At 42.4% G+C, this 23,506-nt stretch overlaps 2 protein-coding genes across 2 annotated transcripts in view; one reads left to right on the forward strand and one right to left on the reverse strand.

Annotated features, from left to right (window-relative positions):
- LOC131682637 (uncharacterized) overlaps positions 1-21,101 on the reverse strand; it is a 47,084-nt gene extending 25,983 nt beyond the window's left edge. Inside the window, exon 1 of the mRNA XM_058964285.1 lies at positions 20,421-21,101. Coding sequence (XP_058820268.1) covers positions 20,421-20,916 — 496 coding nt within the window. The 5' untranslated portion in view covers positions 20,917-21,101. The remainder of the gene's footprint in view (positions 1-20,420) is intronic.
- Positions 1-23,506, forward strand: part of LOC131682643 (UDP-glycosyltransferase UGT5-like) — an 82,284-nt gene that overhangs the window by 32,897 nt on the left and 25,881 nt on the right. The gene's annotated exons all lie outside the window — the stretch shown is intronic.

A 23,506-nucleotide genomic window follows, 5' to 3' on the forward strand; every position in this document is an offset into this window, starting at 1 on the left:
TTTCATGTAGGCGAAATCGCGGGCGCAAGTATATGTGGATTACTGCAACTGTATGGTCGCGCCCGTGGCCAGGCCTGTGTTATCGCGAAGGCCACGAGCGTTTGTACCTATATGAGTATATATAGCATATAGTAGAGATACACTAATAAAAGGAATCATAACATGCCGAATAAAGAAAAAAAAGATGCAAAGAGCTTGACTAGAAGTGTATAAATTGAACAATACTATTTTGGTATACATAAATAATGGAAAAGCAAACTAATAGATGTACAAAAGAAACAGACCAATACATAAATGTAATGTAAATAAAATTGGCGGATTTATAAACAATCTCGCCCTGCAACTCGTCGCGGACAAAACAAACTCCGTGCAGGATCCAGCCCGTAATTTTAAAATAAAAATTGGCGGATTTATAAACAATCTCGCCCTGCAACTCGTCGCGGACAAAACCAACTCCGTGCAGGATCCAGCCCGTAATTTTTACCTTGGACACAAAAAAGTAGAATACTTCCTTCTTCGGACGGCTTTCCTGTGCAGGGTAGACTATTATGGTGATTGTAAGTTGAAATTTTACGTATTTTAACTTTTTTTAAGTATTGAATAATTTTCGGCCTTTTTCAGCACCGTAAGAACATTGAAAAATAAGATTTTTAAGAACATTTTTTTAGCTCACTCTGTGAGCCTTCCGCGTGTTCGCGCATTTTTTGGATGATCGCGCCCGGTCCGTGAATCTGATACTTAATTTTCGGTGTACGGTTCAGGTGCTAGAAGTGAGTTCTTCCATATCACTAGAGTTCCCGGTCATGCCGCCATGGAACGTGTTGTCCAGTGGATATGAAAGTTTGCTTTTTTTAATTGGTCCAATTAAAGGCATGCGTCTAGACTGTTAGAATAGACTTCCGGAAGTTTACCGTCACGAATGACCCGTATTACGGTGTTAAGTGACGTAAATAAAACAACAACAACAACTTCCAGAAGTGACCGATTCAAAATCGCGCGAGCGCTTGAGTTTGTACGTTCACGCTTTAGACCACGTTTGAAAAGGAAAAGCGCTGAGACGTTCACCTTATCACCGGGGTGTTATCATGTTGGCGAGATCACAGGTGTAGGTTGCGTGGATGATCGCGATAGGCTCAAGCATTTGTATGTTAACGTGTTTATCGCATGTATGTGAATCTGCGTGTTCAAATTCGATTTTACTGTCGTGTCCATTAACATATTCGCGTGTGTCTTTAGATGATCGCGCGCGTACCATGATCGAGGATAGAAACTTTCAGACGAAACCGATTCATGACTGCGCGAGCGGTGGTTAATGCTTGAGACCGCGTTTGTAAATTTATAAATGCTATAACAATCACTTAATTAGCGGGTTGTTTTAATTTTGGCAAGATCGCGAGTATAAGCATGTGTTGATGATTGCAATTGCATGTTCATACTTGTGACCAGGTTTGTGTTATCGCGATGGCCACGAGCGTCTGTAAACTTACGTGGGAGAGATTGCGAGATTGTACGTTTAGGATGGGATAGAATATGCAACTTATTGTGTAACTGAATTAGCATGAACCTGATTTAAGATATAATAATAAAAGGAAAAATAAGTCAAGCAAAGATAAATAGAGTTAGAACACAAATATAGATTATTTTTAGCATGCATAGATAATGTTAAGGCAGAGTAAAATGATCTATAATTGCTAGTTGAACACTAACTAGTGACTGAAAAGTGTGTTTAAAAAACAGGTTCAATCCATAAGAGTTTCTGAGCACAGCGAATCCGATTCGTTATAGACGAGTGTTACTCGCCATCTTCACGAGCCACAGTGACAGTTCGAGCAAGTTAAAAGATAAAAACTAGAGGTGTGCGCCGGCGCGCTCGCAATTTTTACCTGAAACCAGCGGCGCACAGCACTAATAAAAAAACCCACCTTCAGTCTTATTATCTCCTATAGATGACAGTCCATTGATCCGAATCGAATGATTTATTTATTTATTAACAGATTAAGACCGAAGTGGCCTGTGCCGTATACAAAAGATTCCTCCATTCCACTCGGTCCATGGCCGCGCGTCGCCAGCCACGCAGTCTGCGAAGGGTCCGCAAATCGTCTTCCACCTGGTCGATCCATCGTGCTCGCTGCGCGCCACGTCTTCTTGTACCGGTCGGATTGCAATTGAGAACCGTTTTCACCGGGCTATTGTCCGACATTCTGGCTACGTGCCCGGCCAACCGTAGTCGTCCGATTTTCGCGGTATGACAGATGGGCGGCTCCCCCAACAACTGATGCAACTCATGGTTCATTCGCCGTCTCCATGTGCCGTCTTCCATCTGCACTCCACCGTAGATGGTACGCAGCACTTTCCGTTCGAAGACACCAAGTGCGCGTTGGTCCTCCACGAGCATGGTCCAGGTCTCGTGCCCGTAGAGAACTACCGGTCTAATCAGCGTCTTGTAGATGGTCAACTTCGTACGACGGCGAACTCTGTTCGACCAAAGTGACTTGCGGAGGCCAAAGTAAGCACGATTTCCTGCCACAATGCGTCTACGAATCTCTCTGCTGGTATCATTGTCGGCGGTCACCAGTGAGCCCAAGTACACGAACTCTTCAACCACCTCGATTTCGTCGCCACCGATGCAAACTCGAAGCGGGCGGTTCTCATTCTCTTCTCGTGAACCTCTTCCTATCATGTACTTTGTCTTCGACGTGTTGATGGCAAGTCCGACGCGCTTGGCTTCTCTTTTCAGTCTGATGTAGGCTTCCTCCATCTTCTCAAAGTTTCGTGCAATAATATCAACGTCATCGGCGAAGCCAAGTAGCTGAACGGACTTTGTGAAAATCGTACCACTCGTGTCGATCCCTGCTCTTCTTATTACACCTTCCAGCGCGATGTTGAATAACAGACACAAGAGACCATCACCTTGCCGTAACCCTCTGCGTGATTCGAAGGGACTCGAGAGCGTCCCTGAAACACATCACCCGCAATTACCCGATCCATCGTCGCCTTCACTAATCGCGTCAGTTTGTCCGGGAATCCGTACTCGTGCATAATCTGCCATAGCTGATCTCGATCGATAGTGTCGTATGCGGTTTTGAAGTCGATGAACAAATGATGTGTGGGCACATTGTACTCGCGGCATTTCTGCAGTACTTGACGAAGAGCGAACACCTGGTCCGTGGTAGATCGTTCGCTCATGAAACCCGCCTGGTACTGCCCCACGAACTCTCTTGCAATTGGTGATAGTCGACGGAATAGTATTTGGGAGAGTACCTTGCAGGCGGCGTTCAGCAGGGTGATTGCTCGGTAATTACAGCAATCCAGCTTGTCGCCCTTTTTGTAGATAGGACACACGACACCTTCCATCCACTCCTCCGGTAAAATCTCCTCCTCCCAAATCTTGGTAATCACCCAGTGCAGCGCTTTAGCCAGTGGCTCGCCACCGTGTTTTAGTAGCTCGCTTGGTATTTGGTCAACCCCAGCGGCTTTATTATTTTTGAGCCGGCTGATCTCCTCCTGGATTTCTTGGAGATCCGGAGCCGGTAGTGTAATGTCTTCCGCGCGTGCTCCCAGGTGCGTTACCGTGCCATCCTCGTCGTCTGCTGCATCGCCGTTCAGGTGTTTTTCGTAGTGCTGCCGCCACCTCTGGATCACCTCACACTGGTCCGTGAGAAGATTCCCGTTTGTATCTCTGCACATGTCGGCCTGTGGTACGTGGCCCCTGCGCGAGCGGTTCAACTTCTCGTAGAATTTCCGTGTGTCTTTAGCGCGGTACAGCTGCTCCATCGCTTCGCGATCTCGGTCTTCCTGCTGGCGCTTTTTGGTCCGGAAAACCGAGTTCTGCCTGTTCCGTGCCTGTTTATATCGCGCCTCGTTCGCCCTCGTGCGGTGTTGCAGCATTCTCGCCCATGCTGCATTCTTCTCTTCGACTAACTGCTCGCATTCGCCGTCGTACCAGTCGCTTCTTTGGTCCGGGCCCACCGTACCTAGTGCAGTGGCGGCGGTGCTACCTATGGCGGATCGGATATCTCTCCAGCCATCTTCAAGGGCAACTGCGCCTAGCTGCTCTTCCGTTGGGAGTGCCACTTCCAGCTGCTGCGCGTATTCTTGAGCCACTCTGCCATCTTGTAGCCGCTCGATGTTTAGCCGCGGCGTTCGGCTTCGACGAGAGCTATGCACTGTCGAAAGTTTTGAGCGTAAGCATACTGCAACCAGGTGGTGGTCCGAATCTATATTCGCACTGCGATAAGTGCGGACGTTTGTGATGTCCGAGAAGAATCTACCGTCGATTAGAACGCGGTCGATTTGATTTTTTGTTACTTGGTCCGGTGATCTCCAGGTGACTTTGTGGATATCTTTGCGATGGAAGAAGGTGCTTCGGATTACCATTCCACGGGAGGCTGCGAAGTTCACACATCGTTGGCCGTTGTCATTTGATACGGGATGCAGGCTGTTAGGCCCGATCACCGGTCTGTACATTGCCTCCCTTCCTACCTGTGCGTTCATGTCGCCGATGACAATTTTCACGTCTCGCAGAGGGCAACCGTCTTATGTCTGCTCCAGCTGCATGTAGAACGCTTCTTTCTCGTCGTCGGGTCTCCCTTCGTGTGGGCAGTGCACGTTGATGATGCTGTAGTTGAAGAAACGGCCTTTGATCCTCAACTTGCACATCCTTGCGTTGATCGGCTGCCACCCGTTGGCGCATCTTGCCCAGCACTATGAAGCCGGTTCCCAGCTCGTTGGTTGTACCACAGCTCTGGTAGAAGGTAGCCGCTCGATGCCCGCTTTTCCACACCTTCTGTCTCGTCCAGCAGAGTTCCTGCAGCGCCACGATATCGAAGTTGCAGGGGTGTAGCTCGTCGTAGATTATCCTGTCACATCCTGCGAAGCCGAGCGATCTGCAGTTCCATGTTCCGAGTTTCCAATCGTGATCCTTTATTCGTCGCCTGGGTCGTTGCCGATTGTTCTGGGTCGTATTCACTTCTGTATTGTTCGTTATGTGGGTTTTTTAAGGGGCGGCTTATAGGGCCTACGCCAACCACCTGTCTCGCCGGTGGGCCGTCGTGCCAGGACTGCTTAAGGTCCCACCTGGACACCAGGACAGGTTTACACCTTCCGAAGAAGGGTAACCCCCCCCTTCCCTGCCAGCATACGACCAAAGTTCCCACCGGGGTTGGTTACCCGATCTTCACTAAGGTTACTCGTATCCCAGTCGACGCCACGAGGAGGCCAGGGCTAGGAGTTACTGGGCAGGAAGCTAAGGACCGCAAGTGGGGTCTATTTTATGCCTTCAGGTACAAGAGGCTTACGCACTGCCCAGTCATTGTCGAATCGAATGAATCGATCACTATACCCAAGATCAAATGCGTCTTCGACCAACTGAACCAATATGTCCCTCCATTTGAAAGTAGAAACATCCATAATATCAGCTGTCCGCCAAAACATTCGATCTAATAATTATTAGTCATGAGATTCAGAGATCAAAGAACCAGCACTCGCTCCACCACCCAAGAGCACGCGCGTTTAGGCTCATCACGGAGCCCAGGGATCTATACCCTGAAACTATGCAAGAATATTCTCAGATAATAATTCTAGTAATTGAAGCAAAGAAAAAAATCGATTTTTTTAACCTGACTGATGAGGAGTCCCCTTAATCGGGATTCTGATGGCCGAAAGGCCAGATTCTTAAAATCTCCCTCCTCCCGTGATACTTGTGAAATCGCGCAGTAATATATACGTCATTAAAATAACGAATTCGACCTACAAAATCCCAAAGGGTCCCCCGCACCTGTTAACATCTTTAACTGCTGTCAGTTTGATTGTCAAAATTTTTTGACTTTGGCATGAGATGTTGGACATCCGCTAATTGGCCTAACAAAAGCAGTTAAAAGTTGAACAAATATCCAAGTGAGCCAAGAGCGTATAACTTTTAAAGGCCCTCTTTGTTAAAGATTTGGTGCACGTAAATTGGGAGTTTTCAAAATTTTATTGATTTTAGTGCATTTTTGGAGTAAGTTCCTTAATATCACTAGTATTGGGGAGTGATAAAAAACGTCCGTCCATAGACTATTTATTCAAACAGAGATAAAGAGTGAGACTCAGAGGTCTTTGCTTTTGTTACAGGTACTGAGTTTTAATTTCCTCCCAATGCCTTCCATTGCAATATCAACCAGATGTATCCACTGTTAGTTGGACCAGCAAGATTAGTCACCTAAGTGAGCTAATCAAAATCCTTATAGTTTCAGCCAAGCCGCCAAGCAGACAGCAAGAGAACATTACTTATTGATAAACACATCTTTGCTCAGACTGAGCATGCAGTAAGTCCATTTCTAGCAGTTACTACGGACCACGCGTCCTTAAGCTGCCAAAAATCATGATGGTCTACTGTCATTTTTGGAAAACCTGTCTTGGAACAATCTAAACTTTGAAGCTTCCCAATATTAGGATCCAGTGTCAAACCCCAGAAAAAGTGAGATTCCTGCGTGTTTTTTTCCTGAATGAAATGTTTTATGAGCGATGATTTTAGTTCATTTAGAAGAAAAACCAATCCTGGAGAAAATAAACGTGATGCGTTTCTTATCGGTTAGAATAATAACGTGTGAATATGAAACGCTAAAAACGAGTGGACTTGTTAATATTATTCATTTTCCACGACTACATTTGTCCGTGTGCTTGTATACCTGTTTGGTGCTCTTATATCGGCCTATTCTATTCGTCGATAGAATAGATCTTTCTGGTCTCTTGAATAGATCTCATATTTGATTGTCTAAAAACTTAACAACTCTCGTGCCATTAACGAAAATCTTAGTTTATGAATTCTGTAATAGTTCATAGAAAGTACGGAATTTTCTAATTAACACATTGATAATCCAACCTGTTTCGATTACCTAAGGGGACGAGAAGAAGCAACACTAGAGTCGCCCCACCACCCAACCGTGCAGTGTAGTGCCAAAGCGTTCCCCGTTATGTAAAGTAGCAGAATAGACTGGCATGATGACCTATACTATCAATCATAATTTGTTGAACCGGAATCAATATCTATTACGGAATACTACAACTGCTGATATCCTAAACTGCGACTTTACATTTCGCAAAGATGTTTAACCGCGAACATGAAACGTACAAAACAACTGCCGAAATCCACAGCAAAATCAGAGCGAAGTTCCAGACCAACGCAAACAAATCGTTCGCCCCAACAGCCAGGTATCTATGTAGCTATTCACAAAGACGGTGCGCGCCAGAAGAGTGGAAGCGATGTGCAACGAAGGGGTTGGGTGATGGCCGTGAAGAAATGGGGCTGAGGCGTGCAGCCGTAAAGAAGCGTACCACACACAACCTGCATCGCAAGTGTCTATAACTATATGTATAACTATCATTTATTCTGTACTGGCCATACTGCAGGAAGCTTGACGCTTGCAGAATGGAACTGAAAAAGATAGGTGATGGATGGGCGTGGGTGGTGGTGGTTTGCGGGAGGAAATATTTGAGTCATAAAAAATTTCCTCGCCCCGGCGGTTTCATGTGCTGCACCGACATTTAATGGCCTGCCGGTTACAAGAGGGCAGTTGAAAACAAAATTTGAGTCTATATGAGCAATGGAAGGGTCAATAGCATCTGGTGATCTCGGTTTCGCTTGATAATTATCAAGTCAATTATAAATAGTGTGACTAACATCGACTTGCGGATCAGGGTTAGTTTCTTCGTCCTACTGTTGACTACTTATATTTAAGTGCCACCAAATTTTGCAGCTTTTATACTGTCATATCGATTTACTGCTTCATTTCGGAGGTAAATCTACAATAATTTTCATAATAATGGTGCCGACGCTTGTAAATGCAAATTAGTTTAGTGATAATTATGAATAGCATGGTTTACAAACATTACCTAATCTATGAAGGTTTGAAAAGTGAAGAGTGAGATAAACCAGATAGGAACTGTACATAGGAAGAATTAAAGACACTAAATTTTTGTATAAAGACTCGACTTTTGTTTACAATTAACTGTATCAGTCTCATTCCAATTGAACAGAGCTGTCAATGTATAATACCTCAATACCAACAGCTAACGCCACTAATGTAAAAGCTAATACCACAGGTGGATACACGATCATGACACGTAAAAACAACACGCAGAGAAAACAGCAACGTCTGGAACGAAGCCGAAGGGATTCGTTTAACGAAGATCTGGTACTAGACACTTAGTGCACGACCAGACAACATGTTTAATATCGCGATAACCGCCACCACAAGGGCAGAGACTGCTCTCCACGATCTCAATACGCCGGAGATGGATCTTCTACGTATAATGATTGTACATGACCCGAGATATCACCCGAATGAAGTCATGACCTTATCCATTCTCTTGGACCAAGCTTGGTTGATACCTTTGGGATTTGTAAACTTCCATCGCTCCACGAAATTTGCCAATTTTCGAGCGTCCTCTAAGAATAAAACTCGTTGAAGCTACGCGGTCTTTCAAAAATATCCTTCTTATGCCTAAATCTTATCTCATTATCATTCTAATCCAAGTGTCCACCTTCTTATTACCGGGAATGGAGCACTGCGAAAGAACTCAAACTAAAGTAATTTTCTATGATTTTTCAGATAAAATGCTCAAAAACTCCCATGTTTTCTCCAGAAAATACAAAGAGTGCTTTCCATGCTCCATCAAACGGAGAGCCTCCTGTAACTGTAACAATGTGGCCATTGTCTTTGATAGGTAAATATAAAACTATCAGTTCTGTGGGGAGAATGTTGGCAGCACAGCCTCTTTTATGATTGCACTCGCCACTACTGTCATAATAATGTGCATTCCAATCACAGGTTAGATCAAATACACAACGTAGGCCCTAGCCACCAGACGAAACATTGTTTCTCTGATGATCTGTCCGCTAATCCGTCGACGGACCGCCGCCAATAATCGCGTTTTTCAGCTTTCATCAAGTTTTTCATTTGCATTTGGAGCGTCGCGTATATTGGAAAAAAATTCGGGCGATCCGACATTCAAAAGTCTTTCGCGTATAATTCTAAGCAATCTCTGCCCACCACAAAGTAGGAGACTGTTCACGGTTTTTCAAGTAGGGTACTAGTTTCGTCTGACCTTTAATCGTAATGCAAATGCATTGTGTAAAGCCTGGGGGAAAATACATGGACTGAATTATAGGGGCACTTGGTGTTTTTGATGTCCCATGTGGACATTTCTGCTAGTTTCTAAGATTACCGAGACCAGGTACCACTTACTTTGGTTTTATAACAGTACCCTTCAAGGGACACTCTCAGGCCTCTGCGAGGAAGCTTAGGAGAGAAAACTGATTTTCCTCTTTCGGAAATTTATAGGCAAATTAGAAGATGTTCCCACAATGGGGTGCTCAGACTCCCGCTCTTTAGTGTACAAGGAAACGTAGAAATCAGTCGTTCTCGGTGGCGTAGCGCTCTTTTGCATTATCGTAGCGTTCCTTAAAAGAATGTTTCATTTTGTCTCCACATAATTTATATGCGGGATATGTCGAGATTCAGGCGGAGTCTCTCCACAGCAGGAAAACTTTTGATGATTCTCTCCGCATTTTCCATATCGTGCCTTGTTTCTGCAATAAGTCGCTGTAGGTCCAATTGTTTGCAACAACGGCAGTTCATGCTTCGCGGCACAAAAAGACGAACAGGTAGACTAGCCGCGTCCAAAAGATCAAAGTTTGCAGATGGAAAATAAGTTGTTTTCATACGCTACTTGATTTTTCCTGAACGCAATTGCTTGCGAACCAAATTAAAACCCCTTACTTTGCAATTAAGGCCCCTGTTGGAGACTACACCCTCAATCTCTACTTCTCGGGCAGGTACATAGACAATATACTCCGTACACGGCCAAGTGGCATTTAGTTAAATCTCGCATATATCGATGATGTTAAATACACTCATTCAAGTTTGTTAAGAATATTTACCAAATTCGTTACTGATACCTTTTGCATGTATCAGGCAGCTAGCAGTTAAGAAATTGGATTTCGAGATGATTAAGACTTTCATTGGTTTAGTTTTCGATAAAAATAACACTGATAAAATAAACTTTGGACAAGGAAAAGTTTTTTTCAAATAACTTTTTTTTTCTTAAAAGTGCTAAACTTAAATTTTTGACGGTAGGTAGGAAACATAATCACCCATCTTGGAACAAAATTTCATTTTTAATCAAAAATTTAACAATTTTTGTGAAAATCACTCCTACAACATTTTTTGCAAGATTTGTCATTTTTGAACTATACTGCTTATAATCACATGTCAGTTCCATGTTCTATGGGTTTTCCTATCTACATGGGACTGACTTGCGATTATAGGCAGTATAGCCATTTGAAAAAAAAATGGTTAAAAATGTTTGATCCTTTTCAAAAGACAGTCTAGATCATTTTTGGAAAAAAAATATGCAAAGTGGCTTTTTGTGTCAAAGTTCTCATGTACAGAAAGTTTCATTAAAATCTGAGAGGGTGCTGCCAACTCTGAATACGATTTAGCGCGAAATTCGTCAAATTTAAAATATACGTATTTCTTCGACGTCTTGTTGTCGCAGTATTCTATATGGAATAGGTTGTAAACTAGGCATATATTTAGAGCTAATATGTCTAATGGTAAAAAAGAAAATAAAGTTTATTACTACGTAGCAGTCTTTCCTGGGTCCTAATCTTGTTTTGAGTTGGTTATTTCTGGTGCTGAAGACGAGATCTATACCAAGTTTCCTCATTTTCTAACAAAGTATTCTTGTTATAGCCCCGTCATATTCTATTGATATCTTTCTTTAGTTCTTCCTTTATGGAACTCAGAGTAGTCAGGAATTTTTTTCGATGGATTCTGGCTCTCTTATCGATGATTCTTTGGATTACAATGAGAACATGCATCTTCGATTATTGTTTCTTCGCGAAATGGCGCAATTCCTAGTATAGTAATCGACAAAGAAAAATATTCAAAACGTCATAATTAACAAATTAAGAGTATTTATTAAAAGGTCCTAAGTGACATTCAGCTCGAACTGAGAGAAACGAGGTTAAAGTATCATGGACCTAAAACGAATCCCTATTTGTGAACAAACATGTGTTTTGGTGGAACAATTATGCCAATATAGTCTAAGGACTCTTTCGGTAAATAACACTAAAAACATGAAATGTTTAGCGCTAATGTAGTTTTTAAGCCATTTAGTATGATGCGTCCTTTTCAAAATTATAGGACCTTTCACATAGGTCATTTTTTCGTGCCCAAGAATCATACGACTCTGCAGACAAGGTTTTTTTCAGCAAAAGTAGCACTTACGATGAATATTGAATTTCTTCGAGGTTTTCAACAAAATGAGCACCGGACTAAGAATGTTCTCTATTGCTATGGTAAATAGTTGCACTGGAATTAAAAGCAGGGTTGGTGAAAAAATTTGCGGCGAATTTCAATTTATATTAACAAATCATTGGCTGGACGTGGTTAAAACCAATGAATGGCATGTTACTTTAAAATAAATAAGGTTTCCAATTATAATTTAATTTATTATACTTTCCAAATTCTACTTCTAAAATAAGTCGCATCAACTGGAGAAAATAATTTATTTTATATTGATGCTTAGGACATATTTACTATGTACCTATGAGCAATGAGAAAAACAGAGAATGAAATAAATCTTGCGTCGTTTTTGCAAGGCGCCTATGAACAGCCGAAAAAGTTTGGAAATGTTTCAAGCATAATTATGTCCTTTCAGTTTAAAAGGTCTCAAGTGCAAAATTTCAAAACATCATCACGAATTTTACGACTTTTTGTAAAACCCTAGTAATTTTGATAAATACAGAGTTCTGATTTTCGGTATGTGTTGGCTATGTAATAATCACATGCTGTGCTGCAAATAATTCAGTTTTTTTACACTTGTCACTAACGAACATTTGAATCAGCACTCATGAAATGTAAACAAACTTCGAATTCCATGCTAAGCATTGTCTCTATCGTTTACAAATAATAGAAAGGGGGTCTTTGCTCATGCAGTTCGCTTGAGTGCAGGCCTAGCTGGTCACACTAGTTCGCTGATCTCATCTCCTTGATATCACTCCTGATGCTGCGCACTACTATCTTTGGCATGATTTTATACATGCACTTGTCTCTGCGTTAACCAGTCGAATGCCAAGGTCGATCCAGTTGGAGGGTGACTCGGAGAGTTTCCTGATAAAAGGATGGTTCTCGAAATCGCTAACGAACTCGTTATTCTTGCTTCGATGCTATCCGGTAGAGTGTCGGTTGGTCCAGTGATTCCAGGCGAAGAATTGTTGCCGGTTCACTGGTTCCCTGACGACTCATGCCGATGATTCTATAAGAACTACTCGGAATAACGGTAGATCACTCCTACTCTGACGAAGAGTTCTCCGGCATTGGAAGATCTTCTGAAACCGATGCTACCAGGGCAGATGCTGAGGTTGGTCCTGCGATTGTGGGTGGAGAGTAAATTCGAGTTCATATGCTCACTGACAACTGTTTCCCTGTGCTACTGCACGGTCTACTCGAACTTTTTTCTGTATGCGGACTTGTCGAGTGCCAAGGTCGGTTGAGAAGTGACATTCCGTTAATCTGTGCCTCAACCACCCAAAACTCTTTCGCCATCTTCGTTGCACGCAGACATGATCTGAACGAATGTTCAGAACGGCGATCTCGTGTGACTGAACGTGTTCAGATACTTTTTGAAACAGCTATGACTAGACAAGAACTGGGCTATGTGAAAGTTCACTTCACCGTGCACTCTTCACCCACAGCGACAGGCATGAAATTAGACGATGGGTCCATCTACTGTTTATAGCGTTATCCCACTCACGTTACCGCTCCTATAACACTCGCTATCTTCTTCGAGTAGAAGATTAATGGGAATCGTTCCAGCTATCACGTGCCTCTGATTACATAGTATCTGAGCACATATGGAGACACTTCCCAGTAGTCGCTTTTTGCTGCTGCTTATCGTTAAATTGTTAGACACGATCCAAGATAGTGCCGAGATCACATTTCTGGTTCTCTCCAGCATGCACTGTCGATGTGACTTTTGAAATTTAGCCGATCGTCTATCATCACTCCCAGTTGTCTGACTTCCTGCTTTTAGTCGATTATATACTCTCCGACCGAAATTCTCGCCTATTGCACTGTCTTTCGGTTGCTTCTCAAAACCAACTCGGTTTTGTGGTGAGGTACCGCCAGTTTTTTTCTTCCGCATCCAGTCTTTCACAACCTCCGGTACGAGTACTTCTACTCTCACTAGTGATTCGAAAAGATCACTAAAAGCACAACGTTCGAAAGATCGACAATCTTTACGCTCCTGGGGAGGTGCAGCTTCAACACTCGCATCGAATATGGAACGTAGTGGAATGCTAGCTGTTGCGACTACACTTCTTTTTCCGGGTGTCAGTTTCGTAGATCGAGGTCCGGTTCTGAAAGAAGCTCCTCAGAATCCTGCAGAGGTATTCGGGAACCCTCAGTCTGTGTAGCGAAGTGGTGATTGCAGCCCAACTAGCACTGTTGAAGGTGTGTATGTGCTAACCATCTCAAATCCATGTTCCGGAGCTATTGTTCCATCAATCAGTTCCGCCTTAATGTACCGTTTGCATCAAATGGATTTAAACATAAACTTAACATTTCCTACAGAAGGTAAGAAAAATACGCTTTTAGGGTATTTATTTGATTTTCATAAATAAATATGTTATATTGTGCTTGAGCTACCTTAGCGCAAGTTAGTGTAACCAACCCCAGTAGGACCGTTGGTTGTATGCCAAATAAGGAGAAAACCAAAGAGAGTCTGTTGTTCACGTTAAGAGCGGTTTGATACATCGTCTGGTATGGAACGGGCGGCTGAAGGAAAATGCGGTGCCTCGTATGCTATATTCAAGATGGTAGTTCCATCATGAGACTGGCCTGGCAATGTGCAAGGGAAACTGATTGGAAGCTTATAACGTAATCGTAATCGCCTTGCTTGCTCCAGAGTAAGAGTGGAGCTCCGTTTGAACTTCTAGCAGTCCATCGCGTGATTGATGTAAACTGGAAGGAAGAAGAAATTCCTTCTGATTGGTTTGACGGAATGATATGCCATATCTTCAAGAGCTATACACTCGAGTGAAGCAGGCTTATTAATTTTTCTCCAATGGAGCGTTCGAAGGAGGGATACGAATATTTGATACACGAGGAAACGCAACTATCGTCACGAGAATTTTAATGCTTTTTGGCTTCATGTATCACATTGACTTAATTTAAATCGATCGCAGAACAGTGAAAGAGGCAAAACATTTTTCTTGTCCTAACAAAAGCGTAACCCATCAGGCATTTTTCCATCAATAAATTAAAAATTACTATAAGTTCTGGAAAGTCCTTGGTAATTGGTAGAAAACGACGGCAACCTTCTTACGAACGAGTGTGAGGTGATTGAGAGGTGGAAGCAGTACTATGACGAGCACCTCAACGGTGAAGCAGCACTGATCCAAGGCGGTATGGCAACGGATGTTGGAGCACGCGCAGAAGACGATAGGCTACCGGCCCCTGATCGCCAAAAATTCAAGGAGAAGATCGGTCGGCTGAAAAACAACAAAGCTGCCGGTGTGGATCAACTACCCAGCGAGCTATTAAATATACGGTGGTGAAACAATGGCTAGAGCGCTGCACTGGGTAATCGCCAAAATTTGGGAGGGAGAGATTCTTCCGGAGGAGTGGATGGAAGGTGTCATTTGCCCAATCTACAAAAAGGGTGACAAGTTGGATTGTTTATGTTTATTACCTTCACCAACAGGCCCCTTGGCCACAATGTTGGTTTCTTAAACTAATTACATTTAAAATTGCCAACATTTTCGCTTTTATCGCATTCCGCGTCCGGTTGAAGTCAAAGGCCGTCGCCAAAATTCGCTGGAGTCCGGTAACAGCGCTCTGGCAACCATAGTTGGTTCTCCTAAACGGAGCTCGCAGAAGAGAGTTATTACGTAGAGCTCGAACGCGGGCTTGAAGATCCAGACGTCCGAGGATTGTAGGGCAATCCACTCTGGCAGAGAGTAAGTCCGAGACGGACAAGGCTCGAGAGCAGTCTCTCCGAATGCTAAGTGTATCGAGGTGTATTAGCTGGCAACGGTTTTCATAGCTCGGTAGCTGAAATCTGTTTCGCCATAGGAGATGCCGAAGGGTTGAACAGCCTTGATTTGTCAATCCCGTTCTGGTAGTACGGATTCCAAACAGCCGAACAATATTCTAACGTTGAGCGGATCAACGCACAGTAAAGCGATTTAAGACAATATACGTCCCTGAAGTATTTCGCTATTCGGAAGATGGACCCAAGCTGTCTTTATGCCTTATCCACGATGTATGAAGTATGTGGTTTGAATGTTAGTGCCGAATCCATGATGACTCCGAAATCTTTGATGTGAGTGTCTTGGAATACTCGAGCCGAAAAAATGGTATTTAAACTGAGTCGGATGGCGTTTCCGCGTGAACGTAACGATTAAGCATTTGCTCGGGTTTAAAACCATTCTGTTTAGATCACACCACCTACTAAAGCTGTCCAGTTCCCTCTGAAGAAGCTCGGCATCGGTTTTATCCCGTATTTATTGAAAAAATTTCATGTCGTCGGCGAAAGAAAGGCGGGGTCCTTGTAATGTGAAATTGACGTCATTAAAGTAGAGGAGGAATATTACTGGACCGAGATGGCTTCCTTGTGGCATGCCGGATGTAGCGAAGAATGGTGCGGATAGACAGTCCTTAATGCTGATTTGGAGCTGCCTTCCATCGAGGTAGGAACGAAACCAACGCAGAAGTTGTCCATGAATGCCGAGTTTGTCCAGCTTCGCTATTGCGATATTATGGTTGATTTTGTCGAAGGCCGCTGATAGATCCATTTAAATAGCATCGGTTTGTAATCCGTCGGCGAATCCATCCATTACATTTGTTGTGAACGAGAGCAGGTTTGTTGTTGTCGATCGTTTAGGCATGAAACCGTGTTGGTCATCTGCAATGTAGTGATTGCAGTGAAAAAAAATAGGATCTTACCAGAGGTGACGCGTCGGTACGTTCAACCTGTTCACTGAACAAGTAGGAACAATCAGCATATAATCGATAATTTCATAGCTGGTGGTTGAACGCTTTTTTTTCTTGGGTAGCCTAACAAGATGTTTCTGCCCCTGGGACATACTAGTTACAAGCGCGTATATATTTGGTTGGTTCAACTATAATAATGAACCGTCTACTTTTGCGTCAAAGAAATCGTTTGATCTTTGCATTTACATGCTAAAAGTGTGTCTACTGAATGTGTAATATAGACAAACTCAAATCAGGGGTTGTTCTAATCATGAACGCGTGGATGTTAAACGCCTGTTTGCTACGATAATTTGCGAGGAAAATACAACATTCAAATTTCTATCAAATTTGAAAGAATTAAGGTATTTTCTTAAACCAGTTGACAAATGTTTCAATCTTTCTTAAACAGAAGGACGAATAATTCTCGGTGTATAAGAAATAAGTTTTTACATTGCAAGTTAATTAAAATCATACAACGATATAGAAGTTTTAATCTCTTTATACTTGGTTGTATTACTTATGTTTCTGTTAAGAAATCTTTTTCAATTCTAATTAAGTGGTAACCTTCTCGGATATGTTATATATTTTTTGTTCTTTTTCTACGGTAAATTAGGCATTCTACAAGAAGTTTGTTGGACAATTCACTGGTGGGATTTGACAACAAATTTGTTTTGGTCAGCTTCAGCGAAATTTTCTGTCAACAAACATTTTTCATTGGTCCTATTCGTTAGATGTTGGATGAAATCGTCGACGAAAGAATCAGCTGAACAGAAACATCTCATAGAGAAAATTGTGACGTTTTAAGGGTATATGGTGGTATATTGAACAGGTTGACAGTGGAACCACGCGTCGCCTCTGGATCTAACACAACCAGCTCGAACAGTTTTGATACGGCACTTAAACACGAGATTCCCCGATAATTGTCAATGTTCGATTTGTTTCCTTTTTTATGAACTGGAAACATGTGCGCTGCTTTCCAGCAGGAATGGAATGTACCAGTAGTGAGTGATAGCTCGAAGACTCGCCGAAGTGGTTCAAGAAGCCCGCTGATGCACTTTTTGACAAAAATCGAGTGAACACCATCTGGACCCGGGTAAAAAGATGCTTTCAGTTTGGCAATTGCTGCAAGAATGGCAGCATTATCGACACAAATTCGGTTGATGGTTCGTCCTAGAGAAGGAGTTAAATTGGCGGCGGCAGCGACTCGTTGTGGTTTGCTGGATTGCTGCAACTACCGCGCGATCACACTACTTAGTGCCGCCTACAAGGTCCTCTCCCAAATTCTTTCCGCCGATTGTCACCATTTGCCGCCCGCGGCACCATGGACCAAATATTCGTAATTCGGCAGGTTCTGCAGAAGTGCCGCGAATACAACGTGCCCACACATCATTTGTCGACCGATTTCAAATCGGCGTATGACACAATCGATCGAGATCAGCTATGGCAGATAATGTACAAGTACGGTTTTCCGGATAAGCGAACACGACTAGTCAAAGCGACGATGGATCGGATGATGTGCGTTGATCGAGTATCAGGGAAACTCTCGAGTCCCTTTGAATCTCGAAGAGGGTTACGGCAAGGTGATGGTCTATCGTGCCTGCTGTTCAACGTTGCGTTAGAAGGTGTAATAAGGAGAGCGGGGATAGACACGAGAGGAACGATTGTCAGAAAGTCCGTCCAGCTTCTTGGCTTCGCCGACGACATTGACATAATGGCACGGAACTTTAAGGCAATGTCGGAAACGTACATCAGATTGAAAGCCGAAGCCAGCAGGATTAGACTTGCCATCAACGTTTCGAAGACAAAATACATGAGAGGAAGAGGTTCTAGAGACGACAATGTGAACCTCCCATCCCGAGCTCGGATTGACGGTGACGAAATTGAGATGGTCGACGAATTTGTGTCTCTGGGCTCACTGGTAACCGCCGACAATGATACCGGCAGAGAAATTAAGAGACGGATCTTGGCGACAAATCGTGCCTACCTTGGACTCCGTAGGACGCTCCGGTCGAACAAAATTCGCCGCCGCACGAAGTTGATTATCTACAAGTCGCTGATTGGTCCTCTACGGCCACGAGAATTGGACTATGCTCGTGGAGGACCAACGCACCCTTGGAGTTTTCGAACGAAAGGTGTTGCGTACCAACTATGGTGGCGTGCAGATGGAAGATGGAACGTGGCGCAGTTGCATCAGCTGCTGGAAGAACCATGCACGGTGGATCGACCAAATAGAGGATGACCTACGGACTCTTCTAAGACTGCGAGACTGGCGACAAGTAGCAATGGACAGAATGGAGTGGAGACGGCTTCTGCATACAGCAAGAGACAACAAGGCTCTAGCCTGAACGGTAAGGTAAGTAATTGGTAGAAAACGAAGCAATCCGTACTGTATTAGTTTTGAAGCGGAAATTATTTTCACATCAGATTCAAATGGATTGAATACTAATTGAAGTCACAGTGCCTACAGGCGCTGAATATTACTTGTTCTATACAAATCGTTGATACTCCCTGTTGCTCTGTACGACTATGAAGCGTGATCGTTGAATGAGACAGACTATCGAGTACGTGTTGAGTTTGAGAGAATCCTGCGCAAAATACTCAGTGGAACCATGCAGGATGACGCAGATGCATTAATTACGATCTCTAGGGGTTAATATTCAAACACGCTGACATAGAACGGCACCGATGGTTGATCGGAAAGCGCAACCGTCACTCACCCCAGTTGGTCTTGGGTTCAGTCCCAGCCGAGATCATTGAGATGTTTCCGAGGTTCTATTCTATTCTAACCCTTACACAGCCAGTATTGAAAAGCATCCTGGAAAACACTGCATTGATTCTGTAGTGTTTTTCTTGTCAAAATTAATATTTGAAGCATATTTTGATATGCCACAAATATTAAAACGGCCAGGCCTACTCTGCAGAGTTGGATTTGAAGATGTTTCAAAAGTAGACGGCAATTAAACGATTCATGTAATGAATAATTTAATTAACGAGTTATTTTGAATCTTAAATGAGGAAGAAACGAGGATAACCGTACCGATCGTTTCATTTTGAAGGGGATATAATAAATGGTTGGGAGTGACTTGGCTAAGAAGATTAATGTCACTCCATTGGTCCTTTGGAATGGGACAGAGGTATTTACACCTTGCCCTGGCTAATAAGCCTAGGTTAAAGCACCTTTACTCGCTCTGAGATCATTGAGATGTTTCCGAGGTGAAAAAAAATCTCGGGTCATGCCTTCCTTTGGAAGGGAAGTAAAGCCATTGGTCCCCGGTTCATGAGTTGATGGATTAGTCTAGATACAGATCAGGTCATATAGCGTGAATGCCGGAGAACAGATCAACAAAAGCTATGTTCAGCAGAGAACATTTCACTAAGAGGCAGACTCTGCGCTTTCTGGCTGTGTGTAATCGAGATAGATACATGTATGACGGGCGTACAAGTGACTGGAGACTGGCGACCTAAGAGCGTATAACTGTGAAGTACTGGAACACATTCGATCATGATTAGGAACACCCGGATTGCTGTACCACCAAGATAATAGTGATGAAACGAAATTGCTGACTAATTTCTATAGTTACTTTATACTGCCGTTATACGCATATTTGTCCCATGCTAAATGGAATTCCTTGTGTACATGAGACAATTATGTGTGTAGGGCAGTAAATGACCATAATCACGTTAAGTATATCTTTATGACAACTGCTTACTTCTCTCAAACGCAAATGCAATGCTTGAACCAAGAATACATCCATAATTAATACATAATGACAATGTTATAAATGCCACCTTGATGTTATGTAAAATTATTGTTTTGTTTTGATTTTCAAGCACTACTACTTACACGTTCAAACTTTGTTTTTGGGTAATCTTTGCGTTTATGTGGTTTAACATAGTAGGCGCTTTTAGTATTTATATATCCTATTTCATTATTTGCACGAAAGGTTGTGAGTTTACAGTGTCTCAGGTCACGGAAATATACCGTGAACCACTCGTTTAAATTATAATTTGTAATTTATTGTTTTATTGGTTCCGAAAATCTGACTGTATATCAGGTCAAGGATAGAAGTTTAGGAAATCACATCAAGATCCAAAAAAAAAAAAACAATCACATTACATCAAGATCCAAATTTAAACATTAAATCTGTTTAGCAAACGCACTATTTTCACTCGAGCATTAGCATTTCTCTCTCAGAATATGCTAGAATGTTACGAGTCCAGTTTAACTGTTGTTGATTTAACCATTGCAAAAACACGCGAAGAATTCCTTTCCCTTCTGAATCACCCATTGCATAAACCAACCTTTGTGAGATTCGAGTTCAAACGCAAATAATCAGACCTGTTGGTATGCAAAAAGTACGCGGAGAAGGTTACCAGAAGAAAGAAAAAAACATTTACCATTATCAGAACGGTCCCCGATGATATCCTTCGCCGGTGTTCCGCCTTTATCATTATTTTTAGCCAAAGAAGTTTTCGCGGTGCTGCTATTGCTGCCGCCACCGCCGCTGCTGCTACTACTACTGTCTACGTGATTTTTCGACGCCTTCGCGCCCTGCTCCGCCACCGTCGCCAACATTTCCATCGTCATCTTTGTCGTTCCGACTACAGCTGAAATCGAATCGACCGCCGCGGGTGACGATGACGACGGGTTTGTTGTACTTTTCCGATAGCCTGCTTCCGCGATCGATTCCGCGGCTGAGATTGGTTCTGTTTTTGAGATCTGAACGCTGTTATTAGCACTATTTTTGCTGCAGCCACTGAACTTTTCCTCTTGCTTTTGCTGCCTGCAATATTTACTACACTCGTTTTTCGCCACTAGGAGCTCACTGTTCGACACTATTTGGCCACCATCGGGGCCGGGCTTCATCGTAGCGCCCTTTTCCACTGGTTTCATTGCTGCTCGGAACGGATCGAGGGCATTATTTCCCCCCCACGAATCACTTGCACTCGACGATTCACAATTTTTTCTCACGCATTCTAGAGCAGCCTTTTGCACCACTGCACGGATTTATTATGGTGTATGTCCCCGTACGAATTCGCGACTCGACAGAAAATCGTAATGGCGACCGCGGATAAATGCACGAGTCTGCCCAATGGTTTCGCGTGCAGCATGGTAAAACTATGGGAAAGACGCAAGCAAAGTGGTATACAGTTTGACATCCACATTTCGTAGCACAGTTTGAGGGCTGTTTTGTCATACGGTGTTGGCACGAAGGATCGAAAGATGCAGGTAGGCGAAGGATCTGTTAAAGAGAAAAAGTTTTATAGTTCAGATTGTCTTCAACTTAATCGTAAGGAAAAGTGGTCCAATTTTAAACGCATATAATTCAGCCACGATAAATTTTAATTTTTTTTGCGCATATCGCCCCGAAATACTTCCCAAAGATTTTTTAAATCGTGGCATTAAAAATTTAAATAATGTACAACCTAGTCAAAAGGTCGCGCATTTACATACAGAAGTTAGCGCTTCCCAAGTCCAACATGAGATTTGTGTACCTAGCGCGCTACGCTTCTATGAATGACGTCATAATCGACTATTTAAAGAACGGACTTGGCCGGACAAGCTCAGTTGCATGTTGAACGGCAGGCGGAGCAGATCACTGCGCTGTGTTTTCACAGCGTTAAAGTCCGTTACACTGCAAAAATATATATTTTCAGCTTGAATAGGTCAAAAGTACCACAAAATACTATAAATCACAGAACAGACGTCCATCTTGATCGAACAAGTTGTGTAAAAACCGAGGGGCAAGCACTAAATCTTCAATACGACGCAGTGCCAAAAGTAGTACTTAATAGGGATCTTTAGGAGTGTGCGGGTTAAGGCATATTCTGATGCAGATCAGTACCGTGAGTTAATATCTCAGTCCTTTTTCAATTTTTTGGCCTGAAACTATTGAAAAAAACATTTTTTAGTTTGTTTCCTTTTAGGGCAATAACACATCCAAACCGATGCGACTTGCACGACTCTATAGGTTGCCTTATCAGATCTACCATAGTTTGCAGATGAAATTTGGGATGGCATGCTGCTAACGGATTGAAAAAATACCAGATCATGCTGTGTGGGGTGCTGTCCCGGTTAACAATGAGGCGAACGAGATATTTGCAGATACGTCATTTAGTAGGACAACTGTCAGTTTGCTGGTTGAATTTAATGTGATTTTTTTTAAATTTAAAAATCATAAAAGAATAATTCAGGTTTAAGAATGATATGAGTGTACTCGTAAGGACACCCGCTATCAATACATATGAAAAACTGGCACAATTTTTCCAAATTAAAGATCCCTATTAGTTACATTAAGTACCTTAAATACCACAACTATTTAAAAAGTACGTATCAAATTCATTGTACTTTAATTACAGAAAAGATTTTAAGTACAGTAACTTCGTACTTTAAATACGCAAAATATTTTAATTACCGTCAATATGTACTTTAAATACTTTAAGTACTCACACATCGACGTTAATTACATTAAGTACCTTATTAAGTACAACAGAAGTATTTTTAAATACTTTCATTATTTACTTTAATTATATTAAAAATATGTTTGGTATTTTCAATACAACGCACTCAAACCTGCTAGTGCTTGCCCCTCGGTAAAAACTTTAACGGACACTTCAAAAGTAGTTGGGTTATTTTTTTTTCTTCCTTTTTTATTTCGACTATGTTAGTCACATTTTCTTTTTTACGTTTTAACGACATTCAATTAGCTAGAGATTACTGGGCAGGGAAAGTTATGAAATTTAGAGCTATAGTACTCAAGTGAGAGCAAGGATGTGAAGTAAACAGATCGGAAAACTAGAAGTGGCAGGGTCATTAGAACAGGCTTAATATCGTACGGGCTTAATCTTTGCCTTCTGTTAATGAGGGTCAAGCTTAGGCAAAATAACTACGAATCACCCGAGTTCACTAACATGTGCCCTGATAAAGGTAGACGTATCTATCTTTACCGTGACAACCGGCCGGATGGCTTTTTGGCATTTTGATGAAAATTTCACAGATTTTTGGAAATATTGTGATTTTTTACAGATTTTTCGGAAATTTATCATAGATTTTCACAGATTCTTTTTCCTGTTTCAGTTATCACAGATGGTAAAAATATATTTTTGGTCGAAACGTAGATTTCAATGTGGCATCACTGTTTGTTAGCGGTTGCATGCGTAACCTGCATGATAGCAATTTGTGCATTCGTTGCGCAAAGACGAAAACTTTCTTAGCAACAAATTTACGCGGATCGATGGAAAGCACAACGAAAATTTAATATTTACGTTCGATCCATTCATTGATTCATTTCCACTTCACGTGATTCATTTCCACTCAACCTATCCTTTTTTATTCTGCTAATAGGTACATACTACAAAGCCCATTTATGAATGAATACACTGCCACTCGAAAAACCGTTGCAAAAACGCATCTAAGTGCATATATAAAATTGTTCTCGATTCATGTATATTTATAGCTTCGATATATGATTAAGACCACTACA

The sequence above is a fragment of the Topomyia yanbarensis genome, chromosome 2 (assembly GCF_030247195.1).
Source record: "Topomyia yanbarensis strain Yona2022 chromosome 2, ASM3024719v1, whole genome shotgun sequence".
NCBI classification, from domain to species: domain Eukaryota; kingdom Metazoa; phylum Arthropoda; class Insecta; order Diptera; family Culicidae; genus Topomyia; species Topomyia yanbarensis.